The following is a 16,557-nucleotide window of genomic DNA, read 5'->3' on the forward strand; positions in this document are numbered from 1 at the left end:
TGTGGAAGGGCACAGTAAGCAACAGGTGAGCATTCTCTGGGTTGAGTTTGAGTGGCAATACCAGAGGTTGGGCACTCCTAAGCTAGATACTCTCAATAGTTCAAGGTGGCTATCCGTGAAGTGGGTGGTCAGGGGCAGCTAAGTGACCTGCAGAATTATCAGGAGCCACATACTGGCAGCAGACATTATTTTTGGCTATATTCACATCCATATTTGTGTCATTTTCTCAGTTCATTAAATTACTTTGCATAAACTTGTTTTGAAAGTTCATAAGCACTGTATCAGTCAGAATCGGTTGTTTTTCTTTAGCTTATACGCTGTTTAACTGTCCATGTTTAGCCCTTCCCTTCTCCTCTTCCCCTTGTTACTAACTGCATTCTCCATGTATGTTGAGCATTCAATGTGCTTTTAAAATGACAGCTATCTTGGAAGCCCTTTAACTCATTAACCTCCTGACTCCCACTCCCATCCCCACTGTCTCCAAAGATGGCCCTGATGAGCCACACTTTCTGGTATTCCATTCTTGTGTAATTTCTTTCCCTTTGAATCTGGGCTAATTCAAGATTATGGCTTGCTCTTGACCCATAATATGTGGCAGAAATGACTCTAGGTTCCTTTAGAACTTACTTAACAGAACCTTGTAGCATCTAGCTGGATCACTTGAAATACTAGTTCTAGAGGAAGCCAGTCACTTTGTCAGAACACTATCTTGAGATGTCCATGCTAACTATGTGGAGAGACTACGTGTAGAGAGATGTCCAGACATTCTGCAGCTGTTCCAGTTATTTCAATTCCAGAGCCAGATGTGAGAGAAGAAGCCATTATGGACATCCATCCCAGGCAGGCATTCAGATGATGCCAGCCCCAGATGCCATCTGAGAGCAACCATGAGACTCCAAGGGGAGAGCATCAACTAAGCTCAGTCAACACAGATAATCATGAGAGACAATATATTTCTATTTAAGCCACTATGTTTTGGTGCTTTGTTATGCAGCAATAAGTCATTGGAATGCCCCTCCCCCCCGGCCCCTCAAAATGCAGGACAGGATGTCCATGAAAATAGCAAGCCATTTTCCATACCTATCCTTTGTCAGTCTCCCTGACTCAAGTGTAAAATAATTATTTTCTTCTCATCATATGAAATGTAGTTCTACTGATGGCCATGTGAACTAAATCATACCTTTGTTTTTTTTATTTTTTAGAGAGACAGGGCCTTGCTCTGTCACCCAGGCTGTTGCAATCATGGCTCACTGTAGCCTCAAGCTCCTGGACTCAGGTGATTCTCCTATCTCAGCTTCCTAAGTAGCTGAGACTACAGGTATATAGCTAATTTTTAAAAAATTAGCCAGGGGGGTCTCTTTTAAAATTAGATGGGGGGGGGTCCCTCCATGTTGCCAGACTGGTCTTGAACTATTGGTATCAAGTGATCCTCCCGCTTTGGCCTCCCAAAGTGCTGAGATTATAGGTGTGAGTCACTGCACCCAGCCCTAAATCATACCATTTAAAGTCATGATTGTTGGAGAATTTTGAAAACATCCGCATTGTATAAACCTTTCCCCTCCCCTCCCTGATCCTTGCTCCTGTCATGTACCAGTGTACTTCCTGGACATCATACTGCCTGCTGCATGTGTCCAGTTCACTCACTGGGAGGGTGCTTCAGCAGCAACACACATCAAGGGCAGATCTCCTTGAAGTCAACAGAAGTAAGAGGAAGGGGCTGAGAATCAGTGCCAGTTGGTTGGGGGGACACCTGGCCTCTCCCTCTCTCTTGGCACCAGCTTTTCCCAAGGTCTCATCAGAATGTTTCCCTTCTACTGCCGTGTCCATTTTTTCATGGTATTTAAATTTACTTCTTTATCCTGGAAAAGACATTGGAGAATCCCCTTCCCCCAAATTAAATGAGACAAGGTTGTAGTTTTTCAAAAGGAGTATTTACTAGGAAACTAAAGGGGAACCAAACAGAATGCAAGAGAACAGAGGCAGAGTTGCAAATGGGCTGAGGGAGTTCAAATTTATTACCAGCCTCTGGCCACAGCTGTACTGGCTAGGCAAATCTTTCCAGACACAAAGCCACCTGCCTGCCATGTGGACAGTCCTCTTTGCCTGCTTGCCCCTACATAGCCACCTTCTATTTCATACCAACAAACCAGCTGCATCTTCATTAGTATGCCAAGGCTGCTGGCTTTCTGGGCAGGAAGCTCCTGAGGTGGGGAACAGTAGGCACAGCTGCCTCAGGATCTCCCGCCTAGGCTCCCATTGCCAAGGACATGTCAGAATTTATTGGGATGGCTGCCTGATACCTATTGAAGACAGTTTTCTTTCTCTGGGACCATTCTTCTGGGCTCATCTGCCTAGCTTTACAGACAATATTTCTGCTAACTATCCTGGTAGTGCTAGCCCTTCATGTTTTGGTTCTAAACACTGGTATGGCGGCAGATGTCTGAATGAGGAAGGATGAGCAGAGGGGAACCTTGAGCAGAGGAAGTTGAATTTTCCTTATGGCATCAGACATAGGCAGAACCTTGGATTCTCTGAATCCCAGTGGGTGGAAGTCGATCAGAGAAGTGAAGATTGAATGTAATGACACTGCTTCCTACAACCAAAGGCCTATAGCCTTCTTAGATCTGCCATCAGAGTAGAGCTTCTTGTACAGTACTAGGCAGCTGGGGCAATGAGAACTTTCTGAAGACGTGTAACGATCCTTCTTCCACCCAGTTAGTTCCATGATGAAATGTTAATTGAAACAAAGATAATGAACTTTCTGGGAAGGCAAACTACAATCCAACTCTGGATTCTGCTGCAAAGAGATTGTGTGAAAAGAAAAATATTATTTTGGAGTAGTGGTGCAAATGTGTGGATGGGGTGCCTTGCACCTATAATGGGACAGAGATGACCATTAGGTAACAGCCCCCAGTCCTCCCAGGATATGCTGAGGCCTGTGGTTTCATTTACAGGGAGGCAGAAGCAATGAGGATGAGGCGTATAGCTGGCCATTGGTTGGCAGACTTGGTCAGGAAGGAAGCTGAGTAATGAATGAGATGCCTGGGGAGGGCCCTTGACCTTCACTCTTACAGGTATTTCCATCCCCAAGTGCTGTGAAAGTGATGTATGTGTCTGAAGAGAGAAGAAAGCCTCTGTGTGTGGTTGCCCAAGGCTATGACTCTGGGCCATTGCATATGGAAATACCCCAGAAGGCACTCAGGCCAGAGAAGCCCAAAAGCTGTGCCTTTCTCTAGGGGATGGCTGTGTTCTCTCTCCATGATCTCATCTTACCCCTTTTTGTTTGAGATGGAGTCTCGCTCTGTCGCCCAGGCTGGAGTGCAGTGGTACGATCTCGGCTCACTGCAAGCTCTGCCTCCCAGGTTCACGCCATTCTCCTGCCTCAGCCTCTTGAGTAGCTGGGACTATAGGCAACTGCCACCACACCCAGCTAATTTTTTGTATTTTTAGTAGAGACGGGGTTTCACTGTGTTACCCAGGATGGTCTTGATCTCCTGACCTTGTGATTCGCCCGCCTCGGCTTCCCAAAGTGCTGGGATTACAGGCGTGAGCCACTGCACCCGGCCAACAATTACTTTTCATTCTAATAACATTCCCAGTTGAAAGGAAGTGGCTGCTGGTTACTGAGTGAATAGTGTTGGGGGTCTCTGATTCCTCAAAATCTGGTTTTAGCAGAAAATAGGGCCATGTTGATACTGGTACTCTCTACCATGTGCATGGGAGGAGGCAGTGAATTTGCTGTGAACTAGCCCTCCTTGCACTAGATTTTTTTTTTCCAGGGAACAGCCTGCTTGTCCTATTACTCTCTTGGGGCTTTTCCTTGCAAATCTGCAGCACTTTTGGGGCACAGTTATTTTCTGGAGACAGTCATTAGCTCAAAGGTAGTCATGTGTGAATTGAGATCTGCTGCCTATTTAGCACCTGGATATATTTTTAAATATTCTGTCCTTCCAGGGCATTCTAGAAAATAATATTATGTTAGAATAACAATTTCCAGGGCAGATGCTATGTCCTCATCACCAAAGGCTTCATATGAAACACTGAGTCCTGGTACTCTTGGTACTGTCACTATATCTATCATTTATTTTCATTCATAGTCCAATCTTGGTTCTTGGCATGAGAGACATGCTACCCTGCAGCACATCACCTTGGGCCACCTGCAGAACGTGGCTGAACCATTCAGGTTCACCAAACCCGGTCTAGAAAGAAGGCCAGTTATTGCTGTGGTTACAGCTGAGCGTTTGGTCACTGAAATTGTCTGGGTGTTGCTGGATGGAAAAAGTTACTTGAGATCTTTGTGAGATGGTTGTCCTATTGTGTCCTTGGCGCAAGCAGTCCTCTTACCCATGGTCATCGTTTCTGCAGGAAGAAAAAACAAAAAAATAATTTGGCTTTCATTCATACTTTTTTTTCTTTTTTTCTTTTTTTTGGGATGGAGTCTTGCTCTGTCACCCAGGCTGGAGTGCAGTGGCATGATCTTGGCTCACTGCAACCTCTGCCTCTTGGGTTCAAGCAATTCTCCTGCCTCAGCCTCCCAAGCAGCTGGGATTACAGGCACCTGCCACCACGACTGGCTAATTTTTGTATTTTTAGTAGAGACAGGGTATCACCATGTTGGCCAGGCTGGTCTTGAACTCCTGACCTCCTGATCTGCCTGCCTCGGCCTCCCAAAGTGTTGGGATTACAGGCGTGAGCCACCGCGCCTAGCCCATTCATACATTTTTAATGTGCATCAAACAAGTGCCAGACATGCTAATAGATGCTGGGGATATAAAGACCATAAGTAGGACACTCACCCTGCTTTCAAAGGGCTCACAGATGGAGAAATTACAATGTAAGAAGCTGCATAGAATACTGCAGGGGCAATGAGAGGGAGGAAGTAACTTCAAAGGGATTGAGGGGGTCTACAGAGAACATTCTGAAGGATGAGTCTTGAGGTAGGCCATTTAGGCTTAAGAGGAATCCCTCTGGAAAGAAGGAAGAAAGGTCACTTGGGGTAGAGAAAAGAGACTGTGCAAAGGCAGAAATGCAATAAAGGGCATGGTGCATTGAAGGAATCATCACAATTTGGTGTGACTGGACTGTAGTGTGAGGAGTGAAGTGGTCGGAGGTAAGGCTGGTGATGTGATTTAGTTATGCCCCCACCCAAATCTCAACTTGAGTTGTATCTCCCAGGCTTCCCATGTGTTGTGGGAGGGACCCGGGAGGGGAGGTAATGGAATCATGGGGGCCAGTCTTCCCTGTGCTATTCTCGTGATAGTGAATAAGTCTCATGAGATCTGATGGGTGTATCAGGGGATTCTGCTTTTGCTTCTTCCTCATTTTCTCTTGCTGTTGCCACATAAGAAGTTCCTTTCACCTCCTGCCATGATTCTGAGGCCTCCCCAGCCATGTGGAACTGTAAGTCCAATTAAAGCTCTTTTTCTTCCCACTCTCAGATATGTCTTTGTCAGCAGCATGAAAATGGACTAATACAGCTGGGATGGAAAGATGAGGTCTGAGTGGTGCAACATCATTCCTTGTCTCCAAGATGTGAAGGAGGGGCTCTCTTAAGGAAGCCCCAGACTTAGACTAGCAGTATCTCTTGTGTTTCACACTCAGCCCAGCATTCAACTTAATTTAAACTCAGGGCACCTGCCAGCACAGATTAAATGTAGTAATACTGCGGCTATAGAGAGAAAAAACTGAAGTGACTTCTATGGATATAAGAATAACAAAATTTACATATAAACTATGAAAGAGTAGCAACCATTCTGACACTGAAATTTATGGACTTCCTTTCAGGGATCAAAAGTTCACATGTGAGGCTATTACTTAAGGGAAGTATTAAAAAGCAGTGTGTTCACTGCAAAGGGAAACCATGTTTGATTGTGACCCATTGCTTTGAAGTGTGTGCATGTGTGCGGGTGCACACACACATCTCTGGGAAAGGGGTATTTGTTTCTGCATCTAGGAAGAAAGCATGAATGATATTTGTCTTAATATTGTGGTTCATATATCAGTTTGCCAGAGCAGCTGCTACCCTGGAACGTCCTCCGAATAGCTCTGCTTTCTAAGCCACCACCTACGTCAGGCCTTTGGTTCCCTAGCCACTCTTTCAAACTGTGAAACCCATACCCATATCAGTTTGCCAATTCCTGAGTCCTTTCTCATCAGAGAAGGCAAATTGTTAATAGGCTCAGTGCCACCAATGAATGTGATCTGGAATTAAGTTGTGATGGTATTAGCCAATATTCCTTCATTTTTGGGTACTTACTGTATGCCAGGCACTGGGATATAGACTTTACAAGTTCTTAAAAGACCCCTTGGCGTTCTTTAATGGAGGATGCAGAGTTGTAGAGACACTAATTTGTGCAAAGCAACACTGTGACTAAGGGTCAGAGCTAAGATTTAAACCCAAGACTTCTAATTTCAAAGTCCAAGCTTTAGCAATTATGTCAATTTCCTCTGTAGGTCCAGTCCACATTTCTGATGTATTAAAAGTACCTTATCTGCCTTGGCTTTCTAGACTCTAAATCTAGCCAGATTAGCTGCCTTTAAGAAGCCTAGTCCAAACTAGTAGCATACAGCAGGTGCCATATCCCACTTGTGGTTTCCTAGCTGCTCATCCCATTTCTCTGGATTCCCCCAGCTAGTGACATGCATATGTAACTTGTTTCTCCCCTCAGTTCTGTGTACAACCTCATTTTTCCTTGTTATGACCTAGTTTTACCTCTTCATTTAAACAGTTCCTTCAGAATGCTTTGGATTTAGCTCTCCCAAAGTACCCAGCCTTAGGGACCACCTCTGTACCTGATTTCTTATGGCCTGTCTAAAGCCTCCTTAGAGGGCTAGGCTGCAATCTCAGCCAATTTTTTACCAGTCCCTATACCCAGGGATACCACTAGCAGAGGCATTGTTGCCAATGGCCAAGTCATAGCATAGCTCCGACCTGAACTCCATAGCTGGACTTTGCTCATTTGGTGAATTTCCTTGTGCATGCAATTAGCCAGTCAAGGTCAGCCTCTGGAAATATGGCGGTGTGGCCTACTAGTCTACCCCTTCTTAAGGTGCAGTCCTTCAGTTGGGTGAGTTTCCTGGGCTCTGAATCTTTTCCTCTTCTGGACAGTGCCACTAAGGTCCTAGAATGCTTATGAGCTGGGACCGAGCCCACAAGATGACAGGGTTAAGGAGTTTCAATACATCTGGTGGCGTGGTAGGGTCATTGCTACCAGCAATCTTGCAAGAACAGCCTCTTGAAAACAAACTTATTCTAGGGAAAGTCAAGTATACAAGTTAGGTCTGAAAAAGTTGTCTCAGGAGAAGACATGAGTAAATTTTGCTGTTGTTGCTCAGCCCCTTTTTGTCTGGCTTCTGTTGGGGGAAAACTAGAAAAACTCAACCAAATCAAACAAAATAAGCAAATTACACCTTTCCAAACTCCTATAACCTAGTGAGCTGTTTTTCAGCTAAACATTTCATAAAACAAAACGGGAGAAAAGATTTTTCCATAACTCAGAAAAGCATTGACTCAGTGGGATTTTGGTGAGACGAAGGTGGTAGAGACTGAGGCATCAACACCAGAGACTGTAATGGTGGTTTAATAACTATTAAGCATAATGCTAGCCTGGCTGGTTCCAATGCTGGTGCCAGCCCTATTTCCACGGGCAGAAGCAGCAGTGTCCTTGTTATGAGACTTGGTGGGCTCCCAGGCAGTACCAGGGGTTTAGAAGGTACCAACAACTCCAGTAGTATCAACAGGAAATAGTGGTTACAATCCTATCTGAACAGAGGAGATTTTAAGTGAATTCAGTTGTCCTGAGACATAAGGATCTAATTTGAATTAAATTGAATTGAAACCAAAGATGAGAACTGTCCTAATGAAAACTGTAATGTGAAGTGACATTTCGATCACAAAAATGACAGCTGATATGAGACAGGCCATTGAAACAGACCCCAAATTAAGAACATGAAAAGACAGAGTGAAACATTAGATAATATCTCTCTGTGAATATGAAAATGGGACTTTATTACAGGAAGTACCTAAGGGCTCTGAACTAAGAAGCTTGTCAAAAATGGAAGTGATTCTTATTACATGATTTAATCTTATATGTACTTAATATTGTTAAACTTACATTTAAAATTTTATTTAAAAAGCACAAAAATCTCAGGATTTTGTTGACTGTTTATTGCTTACCACAACTTTGCAAATATATGAAGATTCATCATGCTGTGCTGGTTTAGCATCTGATTTTGTTGATTGTTGCTTAGCACAGCTTTACAAATATGTGAAGAATTATCACACTCTGCCAGTTTACAATCTGATTAGCTTTCTGTAAAGAGGGCATTCTATTTTTTTTTTTTTTTTTTACTTTCCCTCTCCCCTTTAAGAACAAGTATGTTAAAGAAATAAAGCAGTATGAATGTGACTATCCTGCCTTTCAGGAGACTGGGTCAGTAGCATGGAGAATGAAAGAGTCCATTTGGGCAATAACTACTATTTATTGATTGCTTAAGCACTAGCTCTATCCTAAGAACTTTGCATACCTTATCTCCTTCACGCCTCACCTCAACCCTCTGTGACAGATATTACAATTACAGTTTTACAGTGAGGTAACTGAGTCTGAAAAAGGCCAAATAATAAAGGTAGTAAATGGCAGAGCCAGAATCTGCCACCATGCTTTTATGGATTCAAATGTATGCTCTTAAGTACTATGCCCAGAATGGTAAATTATTGTGCTTTGAATAGTAACTCCACTACAGCACCTTTCTAAAAAGGATTCGCAGTCCAGAAATGAATTCTGACCAGTCCGGACTTCATAGGAGAGTGTGTTAAGATTCACTGTCAAGTAGACCTTGAGGGGAAAGGTGGCAAATGGTGTGTGGCATGTGTGACATATAGACTGTTATTTACTGAGAGGAGCTCATTACAAACAATCAAGAAGCAAAGGCTACAGTGAAGGCACCATTCAGAAGGTAAGACAAGGACTGTCATATTTTTCAGATGAGGTGGCAAGATAGGAAATTACTACAGGGCCAAAATTACTATACCTGATGAAGTAAAGCGGAGGATGTTTGGAGTTTGTTACTTCAAATTAATATTCATTACATGTATTCATCATTCAACAAACATTTATTGAGTCCCAGGCATCTGTGCTGAGCAATAAGAAAACAAAGTTAGGCTCGGCGCTGTGGCTCACGCCTGTAATCCCAGCACTTTGGGAGGCCGAGGCGGGTGGATCACCTGAGGTCAGGAGTTCGAGACCAGCCTGGTCAACATGGTGAAACCCTGTCTCTACTAAAAACACAAAAATTAGCTGGGTGTGGTGGTGGGTGCCTGTAGTCCCAGCTACTTGGGAGGCTGAGGCAGGAGAATCACTTGAACCTGGGAGGCAGAGGTTGCAGTGAGCCAAGATTATGCCACTGCACTCCAGCCTGGGTGACAGAGCCAGACTCCCTCTCAAAAAACAAACAAACAAACAAAAAAACACAAAGATAAATAATGCACATCTTATTCTTGAAGGGCTCAGTGTGGTCAAAAGAAGACTATAGAATCAAGGATGAAGAGAAGGAACAGAGAGTAAAAGGACGTCTCAGCAGGAAGCTCTGATTGTGACTACTATGTGGGAGTGTGTGTGTCCATAATTCCATCTACCCAAATCAGGGAATAGGAATGATAAAAGTTATAACAAAAAATTCGATAAGGGTGAAATTGGAAAGATTCCAAGGATATATGTGATGCACTGGGTTACAAAATAAAATTTCATTAAAAAGCCTAGGATTGTCTCCCACTGACAGTACAGCAAGCAGAAGCCAACCAGAAGAAGAAACTTGCCTTATTAATTCATAGCTCTGGTAAAATTCCCCTGTGAGGCAACCAATGCCCCGTCCCATGTCTGTGCACAGTTATTCTACCTCTGCAATTTGGGACTCACATCTCTGGTCATCTGTAATTTCAATTCCTAGAAAGAGCTTCTAAACTGATCATTTTGTTCCTATTAATTAGAAAAGGAACTGTGACACAGAAAGGTTTAACAAATAAGAATTATAAATGATGCTTTTGTGTAAATTTTATTTATTCAAGTGCAATATACATCTTGTTATTCCAATTTTTCTTTTGTTTTTAAGCTAAATGCTTAACAATCTGATATACCAGAAAATTATAAAATTCATGATTTTAATGGACATATTTAGAATAACTTAACTAGTTAAATTTATAGTCACCATTTAAATGCTTAGGAAAATCTATTATACTACATTTATAAAGCTTATTTTTAAGATGTTGAAATGCTTAAGATAATTTCACCTAAATGTATAAGATTTTATTTATTAGCATTATAAGAGTTATGTGATTGAGAACAATTTTGTTTAACAACTGCATTAGATGTTTGGAGTGTTTAATATAATCACATTTTAAATTTATGATTTTAGTTTGAAATATTCACAGAAATTTAATTAGTCAATTGCTTAAACAATGCTTAAAAATTTAGGAGAATTTTACTCACTAGATTTCTATCCTTTTCCTTATTGAAAAATATTTAAGAGAATTTGATTAAACGTAAAATTGGTGTTTAAAAGTTTAGGAAAGTTTAATCTGTTAAATTAATGAGCTAATGAGAATTTAACAAAGAACAAGTGAAGAAAGTATTATTTCAAAATAAAATTATTAGATCTATAATCATTATAACGGTTAACATGTAGAATTTGGTATATACTATTATAAGAATATTAGATATATTATTACTCCTTACCACAATTCTCTGAGGCAGGTACTGTTATTCCTATTCTACAGCTGAGAAAATCAAGGTACAGACAAGTGAGTAACTGCTTTATCAAGTGTGTTGGTTTCTTGGGGTTGCCATAATGAAGTATCACGAACTGGATGGCTGAAAATAACAGAATTTTATTGTCTCACAGTTCTGGAGGCTAGAGGTCTGAAGTCAAGGTACCAGTGGGCCCATACTTTCTCTGAAGGCTCTACGGGAGAATTCTTCCCTGCCTCTTCCTACCTCTTAGTGGTTGCCAGCAATCCTTGGCTTATAGCTGCATCACTACAATTCCTGCCTCCATTGTCACATGGCAGTCTCCTGTATGTCCCTCTATGTCTTTATATGACCTTCTTATAAGGACACTAGTCATGGGATTTGGTGCCTACCCTGATCCAGCATAAGCTCATCTTAACATGTTATCTGCAAATAACTTATTTCCAAATAAGGTGACATTCTGATGTTCTGCGTAGATATAAATTTTGGGAGGACACTATTCAAACCAGTACCCCATAGTCACCAATATCCAGCATATTGATAAGCCCAATGTCAGTTTGTAATCCTCATTTTGTTTACATCTTATTTGTCACATCTGGGCATTCCCTCTTTCTGGAAACAATTTCTTTCTTGCCTTCTAGGATACCACACCCTCTTGGTTTTCTTACTATTTCAATGACTTGCTCCTTCTCAGTCTATCAGTTTCTCTTCTTTTCTCTACCTTTAAATAGAATGTCCCAGTTCTTAGTCCTGGGACCTCTTCTCTTTACTATTTATATCTCATCCATTTTTATAGCCTGATCTTTCTCTGGAACTCTAGATTCCTGCATCTAACTGCTATTTTATGTTTTCCTATGGATATCCAATAGTTGCTTCAAACTTATTAGGTCCAACTCCTGATCATCCCACATCGGTGCTCTACCTGCAGTCTTCCTGAGCTCACTTAATGGCAGCTCTCTTTCCATGGTCAACCTTGGAATCATCCTTTACTTCTCTCTCTCATACACTACAGAAAACCCTACTGGGTCTCCCTTCAAAATATACCCAGAATGTAATAGTTTCTCACCACGTTCCCTGCTTCTACACTGTCCAAGTCTCTGTTATTGCCATCTGGATTATAGCAGTAGACTCCTAATGGGTATTCTCATGTCCAACCTTGTCTTTATCTAGTCTATTCTCAAACACAGCAGCAGAGAGATCAGTGATAACTTTGGATCATGTCACATCTCTCTTAAAAATTGCCATCTTGGCAAATGAGCCAAAGTACTTTTGAAGCTCTACTGGGTTCAGGTAACCTGAGCTCTACCCACTGTTACCTTTCTGATCTCATCCCCTACTTCTTTCTCTTTTTTCTCTCCTGCATCCCCTACATTGCTCTCCTCACTATTCCTCTTGTGAACTTCCTTAAGACCTTTGTATTGGCAGTTCCCTTAGCCTGTATTTCTGCATGGCCACAGGGCTTGCTCCCTCATCTCCTTCAAGGGTTTGCTCAAATATTACAATTGTTTGTGAGCCCTACCATTACCTCCATTAAAATTAACCCCCTGTAAAAAGTAAACAATCTATATCACACTTCTGATCCCCATTACATGCTCTATTAAATTAAATTAATTAATTAATTAATTAATTTTTTGAGATGGAGTCTCACTCTTGTTGCCCAGGCTGGAGTGCAGTGGTGTGATCTCGGCTCACTGCAACCTCTGCCTACCAGGTTCAAGCAATTCTCCTGCCTCAGCCTTTTGAGTAGCTGGGATTACAGGCACCCACCACCATGCCTGGCTAATTTTTGTACTTTTAGTAGAGAAGGTGTTTTGCCATGTTTGTCAGTCTGGTCTCAAACTCCTGACCTCAGGTGATCCACCCACCACAGCCTCCCAAAGCGCTGGGATTACAGGTATGAGCCACTGCGCCCGGCCCTATTTTATTTTTCATAGCATTTACCTTCAGTATAACATAATATGTCTGTGTCTCCCACTAGGCAAGTTTCACTAGAGCAAAGATTTTTGACTATTTTGTCCCTAAAAATGTATCTTCAGTACCTATAGTAGATATTCAATCAATATTTGTTGAACAAATAAATAAATGCTTGAAACTTTCCATTTCCTTCTGCAAAGTGATTGTTTCAAAGGAAACTTGCTTGACTCTTACTTGGACAGAATTCTTACAATACAGCAAACGATGCCATGTAATGAGGCACCTTGAAAGATTGCTGGGATAAGCTGACAGCATGGCAGCCAACATAGTGACTCCAGGCTTGTAGGAGTTCTGTGCTTTCTGGAGGAAATGGTCATGGGTTTCCCACCCTGCCTTTTAAACTAAGGTAAGTCTCTTATAAAGACCTTTGTGAGAACTGTTTGAGGCTTCATGCCACTGCAAATCCATCTGAGATGATGACTGGGACCTTCATTGCCATTGTCTTAATTCTCATGGGTGTTGACTTGCTCTCTGGCATTCAGAGTTAGCTCTCAGTTACTTTGGTGCATTAATAGAACCACTATGCCTGCAGATTTGAAAAAAAAAGACATGTAGAATTTGTCTAAGAAATCAGTAAGTAAAACTTGTAAAAATCATTTTACAAGTTGTAAGATAGAAGAAATTGAAATTTTATCCAACAAGAACTTATTCAATGCTGACTTTGTGCCAGGCATTTTGCCAGGTGCTTGTTATACAATGATGAATAACACTTAGGCCCATTCTCAAGGAGCAGTGGGAGGTGCTGGGGATGACACACACACAGATAACATCAAGTAGCACAAAATGCTATGTCAGGGGCAGGCATAGGGTGCTAGGAGAAGATAGCACAGACGAGAAATATTTAGCTCATACCACAGGATCTTCAGAATGTTTCCTGAAGAAGCTGACAACTGATTAGATGCTAAAAAGACAGGCTGGATCTAGCCAGGAAAAGAGGGGTTGAAAGGACAGCATAAGAAAAAGTTAAAGCAGAAGCAAAGGCATGGGGGTGAATAGAAAGCATTGTGTGAACCACCAGCAATTAGGTGTGGCCTCAACATAAAGTATAAGGAGGAGATGGAGGCAGAGTCTCAGAGAACCTTGAATGCCAAGGTAGGGAACTCAATCTTGATCTTGTTCGGAATGAAGGGCAGTTATTGAAGGATTTTTAAGTGGGAGAGTTACATGCTCAGATTTGTACTTTAGTACTTGAAGGAGTGTAGAGGTTGGATTGAAGAGCAAATAGGAGAGTCAGAAAAACAGAATTGAGTGATAGTATGGGATCAGCTGAAGCACCCCTCTTGCCTTGACAGATCCCACTGAGCCTGACTCTGTAGAATTACTGGTGAGTGAAGATGGGAAGGAGGTCGTTGGCTTCGGCACTTGAGAACTCTAGGTGGCAGGTTCTAAAACAGGACTAGGGTGTTTACATTTAGCATTTCCTGAATAGGGACCAATGGAGCTCTGAAAAAATAAGTCAAAAATATAAATACCAAAGAGATAATGAATGAAGAGTCATATATCTATCACCCACTCTCAATTGACCCTAAACTTTAGTGATCAATAAAATGGACATTAGATCTGTTCCCCTATGACCTTGACTTCAGGATATCACCATTACGACTTATGGAGGGTGGCCATTTTCTGGCTAAAGAGCAAGATCCCAAGGTCCTCTAGTTCTCATTCTCCTGACATGAGGAAGACACCGGAGGGAGGTATAAGCAGCCTGCTGCGTGTGCAGGCACCTTGCCTCTCTCCTCTGGGTGCCTCCACCCACTGTGAGGAGCTGTGTGCAAACTGCACCTTGTCTTAATCCTCCCTTGGGTACTTACACACTGACCAGCCCCCTCCTGCCTCCTGACTATTGCACACTAGAAACTTCTCCATGATCAGAGAGCAAAAGCTCAATTGCCATGTGTAGTAAAGGTCTGCAGTAAGCCCAAATCAACTAAATAGTCAATTCAGTGGGCACCGACCGACCCTATGCCCCAGACCTAAAGGAGTCCACATCAGGAGGGAAGACAGATGTATCTGACTAACTACAAAATAAAAACAAGAGGTGATAAGTGGTCAATGTACAATCAAATACAATATAAATACAATCAAACTATTAAGGGAGTACTTCATTCCAAATGGCGCATTGCTCACTAGAGACTTCATGGAGGAGGTGGCACCTAAAATGAACCCTGAGGATTATGTAGGACTTACAGGTAGTGGGTGACTTCCTTCTTGGGCATCTGCTGGGATCAGCCCCATCTGACTGGATGGTGATCCTTGCTTTAGCAGACATGACCCAGGGAAAGGTCATTTTTGCTCAGAATTTACACAGGCCACGAAGAGCAGCTGTAGAATGCATAGCCTATTGTGGTACCATGAAGGACTAAATACCAACCCCATGAAGTCCTCAAGCAGGGGCCTTCACCCCTTTCCCAGGACCTTCATGCTCTCCTTTCTTTTTCCAGTTGTGATTTATAGATATGTTTTTCTCTATTTGGGAAAAAGTCTCAGAATTAGCTTAAATGGGCCAGAGACAGTGGCTCATGTCTGTAATCCCAGAACTTTGGGAGGCTAAGGTGGGTGGATCGCTTGAGCCCAGGAGTATAGGACTAGCCTGGGCAACATGGTAAAATCCCATCTCTACAAAAACAAAAACAAAAAAAAACAAAAAAGCCCCCCAAAATACAAAAATTAACCAGGCGTGGTGACGGGTGCCTGTAGTCCCAGCTACTCGGGAGGCTGAGGTAGGAGAATCACTTGAACCCAGGAGGTGGAGGCTGCAGTGAGCCTAGATGGCACCACTGCACTCCAGCCTGGGTGACAGAGCAAGAATCTGTCTCAAAAAAAAAAAAAAAAAAAAAAAATTAGCTTAAACATTGGGATGTTGTATGGAATATACACATCTAATAGGTTGAACAGAACTTGATTTTGAAGAGTCAGTTAAATATGTGCTAATTTTAGAAAATGTATTGTCTTACAGCTTGCTTTTTTTTTTCTCAGTGAGAGAAAGAGACAGAAACAAAGGCCCTTAAATGTGTTTGTTTGAAAAGAGGATACAAGATAAGAAACTTTCTTTTATCCTTAAAGGTTTAGAGGCTTTTATTGGTATGTTATTAATAATATTAACATTTTTGGCACTATTCCAACTATTAGCTTTTCATCTCAAAGATACTCACAATATCAAAACAAATAAAACCTATTAGCCGAATTCATTGTCTCTCATCTGTGTATCTGCTGTTCTCTATACACTGTGGCTGATAGTAGGCCATGGCATATATCTCTCAACTATACTGTTAGCATCGGGTCTTTGTGTGACTTAGAAACAGAAGCCTCCTCCAGGCAAATTCACCACTTGGTAAGTGGAGAGAAAGCTGATTTCAAGCTGACTTTAGCTTCACACATCTCCTCAGCCTGGCACCCTAGTGAAGAAATCACCTGCAAGACAGTGTGCTGGGGCCCTGGGGAAACAGCTCTTTGGGGAGGTATCAGGGGCCTTAGGTTATTAAAGGTAATGCCCAGGTCCTATCTCAGAATGACAGGCTGTGTTATTCTGCATAACCATGTAAAATGTGTTTCCTGTAGGCAGTTTCCTATTCGCAGACACAATTATGATATTAGATGGATGTTTCTTTCCCTGGCTATAGAATTTTCAATGTCAGTTACTTGCATTGTCTTATAATTCACTCGTGTTATCCCCAGCCCTGAGGAAATCTTCATTAAATGCTACAGTCTGGCATTTGCATGCTTTGGGGGAATGGGGAAAGGGACTGTATCTGTGCTTGGGATAGGATAGGGGGATAGGGCAGGGAGAAGATGGTGGCTGGGAGAAGCAGCTGAAAGCCTCTAAAGATGGCCGTAGAGAAGC

The 16,557-nt window shown here is 42.2% G+C and overlaps 1 protein-coding gene across 2 annotated transcripts in view; it reads right to left on the reverse strand.

Annotated features, from left to right (window-relative positions):
- Positions 1-1,914: 1,914 nt before the first annotated feature.
- SYT9 (synaptotagmin 9) overlaps positions 1,915-16,557 on the reverse strand; it is a 226,865-nt gene continuing 212,222 nt past the window's right edge. For both annotated transcript variants that reach the window (XR_003722673.2, XM_015115007.3), the window contains exon 7: positions 1,915-4,359. Coding sequence is in view for 1 of the 2 variants with exons in the window: in XM_015115007.3 (XP_014970493.1) it covers positions 4,351-4,359 (9 nt within the window). In the remaining variant the exon portion in view is untranslated. The remainder of the gene's footprint in view (positions 4,360-16,557) is intronic.

This window comes from Macaca mulatta, chromosome 14, assembly GCF_049350105.2.
Source record: "Macaca mulatta isolate MMU2019108-1 chromosome 14, T2T-MMU8v2.0, whole genome shotgun sequence".
Taxonomy (NCBI): domain Eukaryota; kingdom Metazoa; phylum Chordata; class Mammalia; order Primates; family Cercopithecidae; genus Macaca; species Macaca mulatta.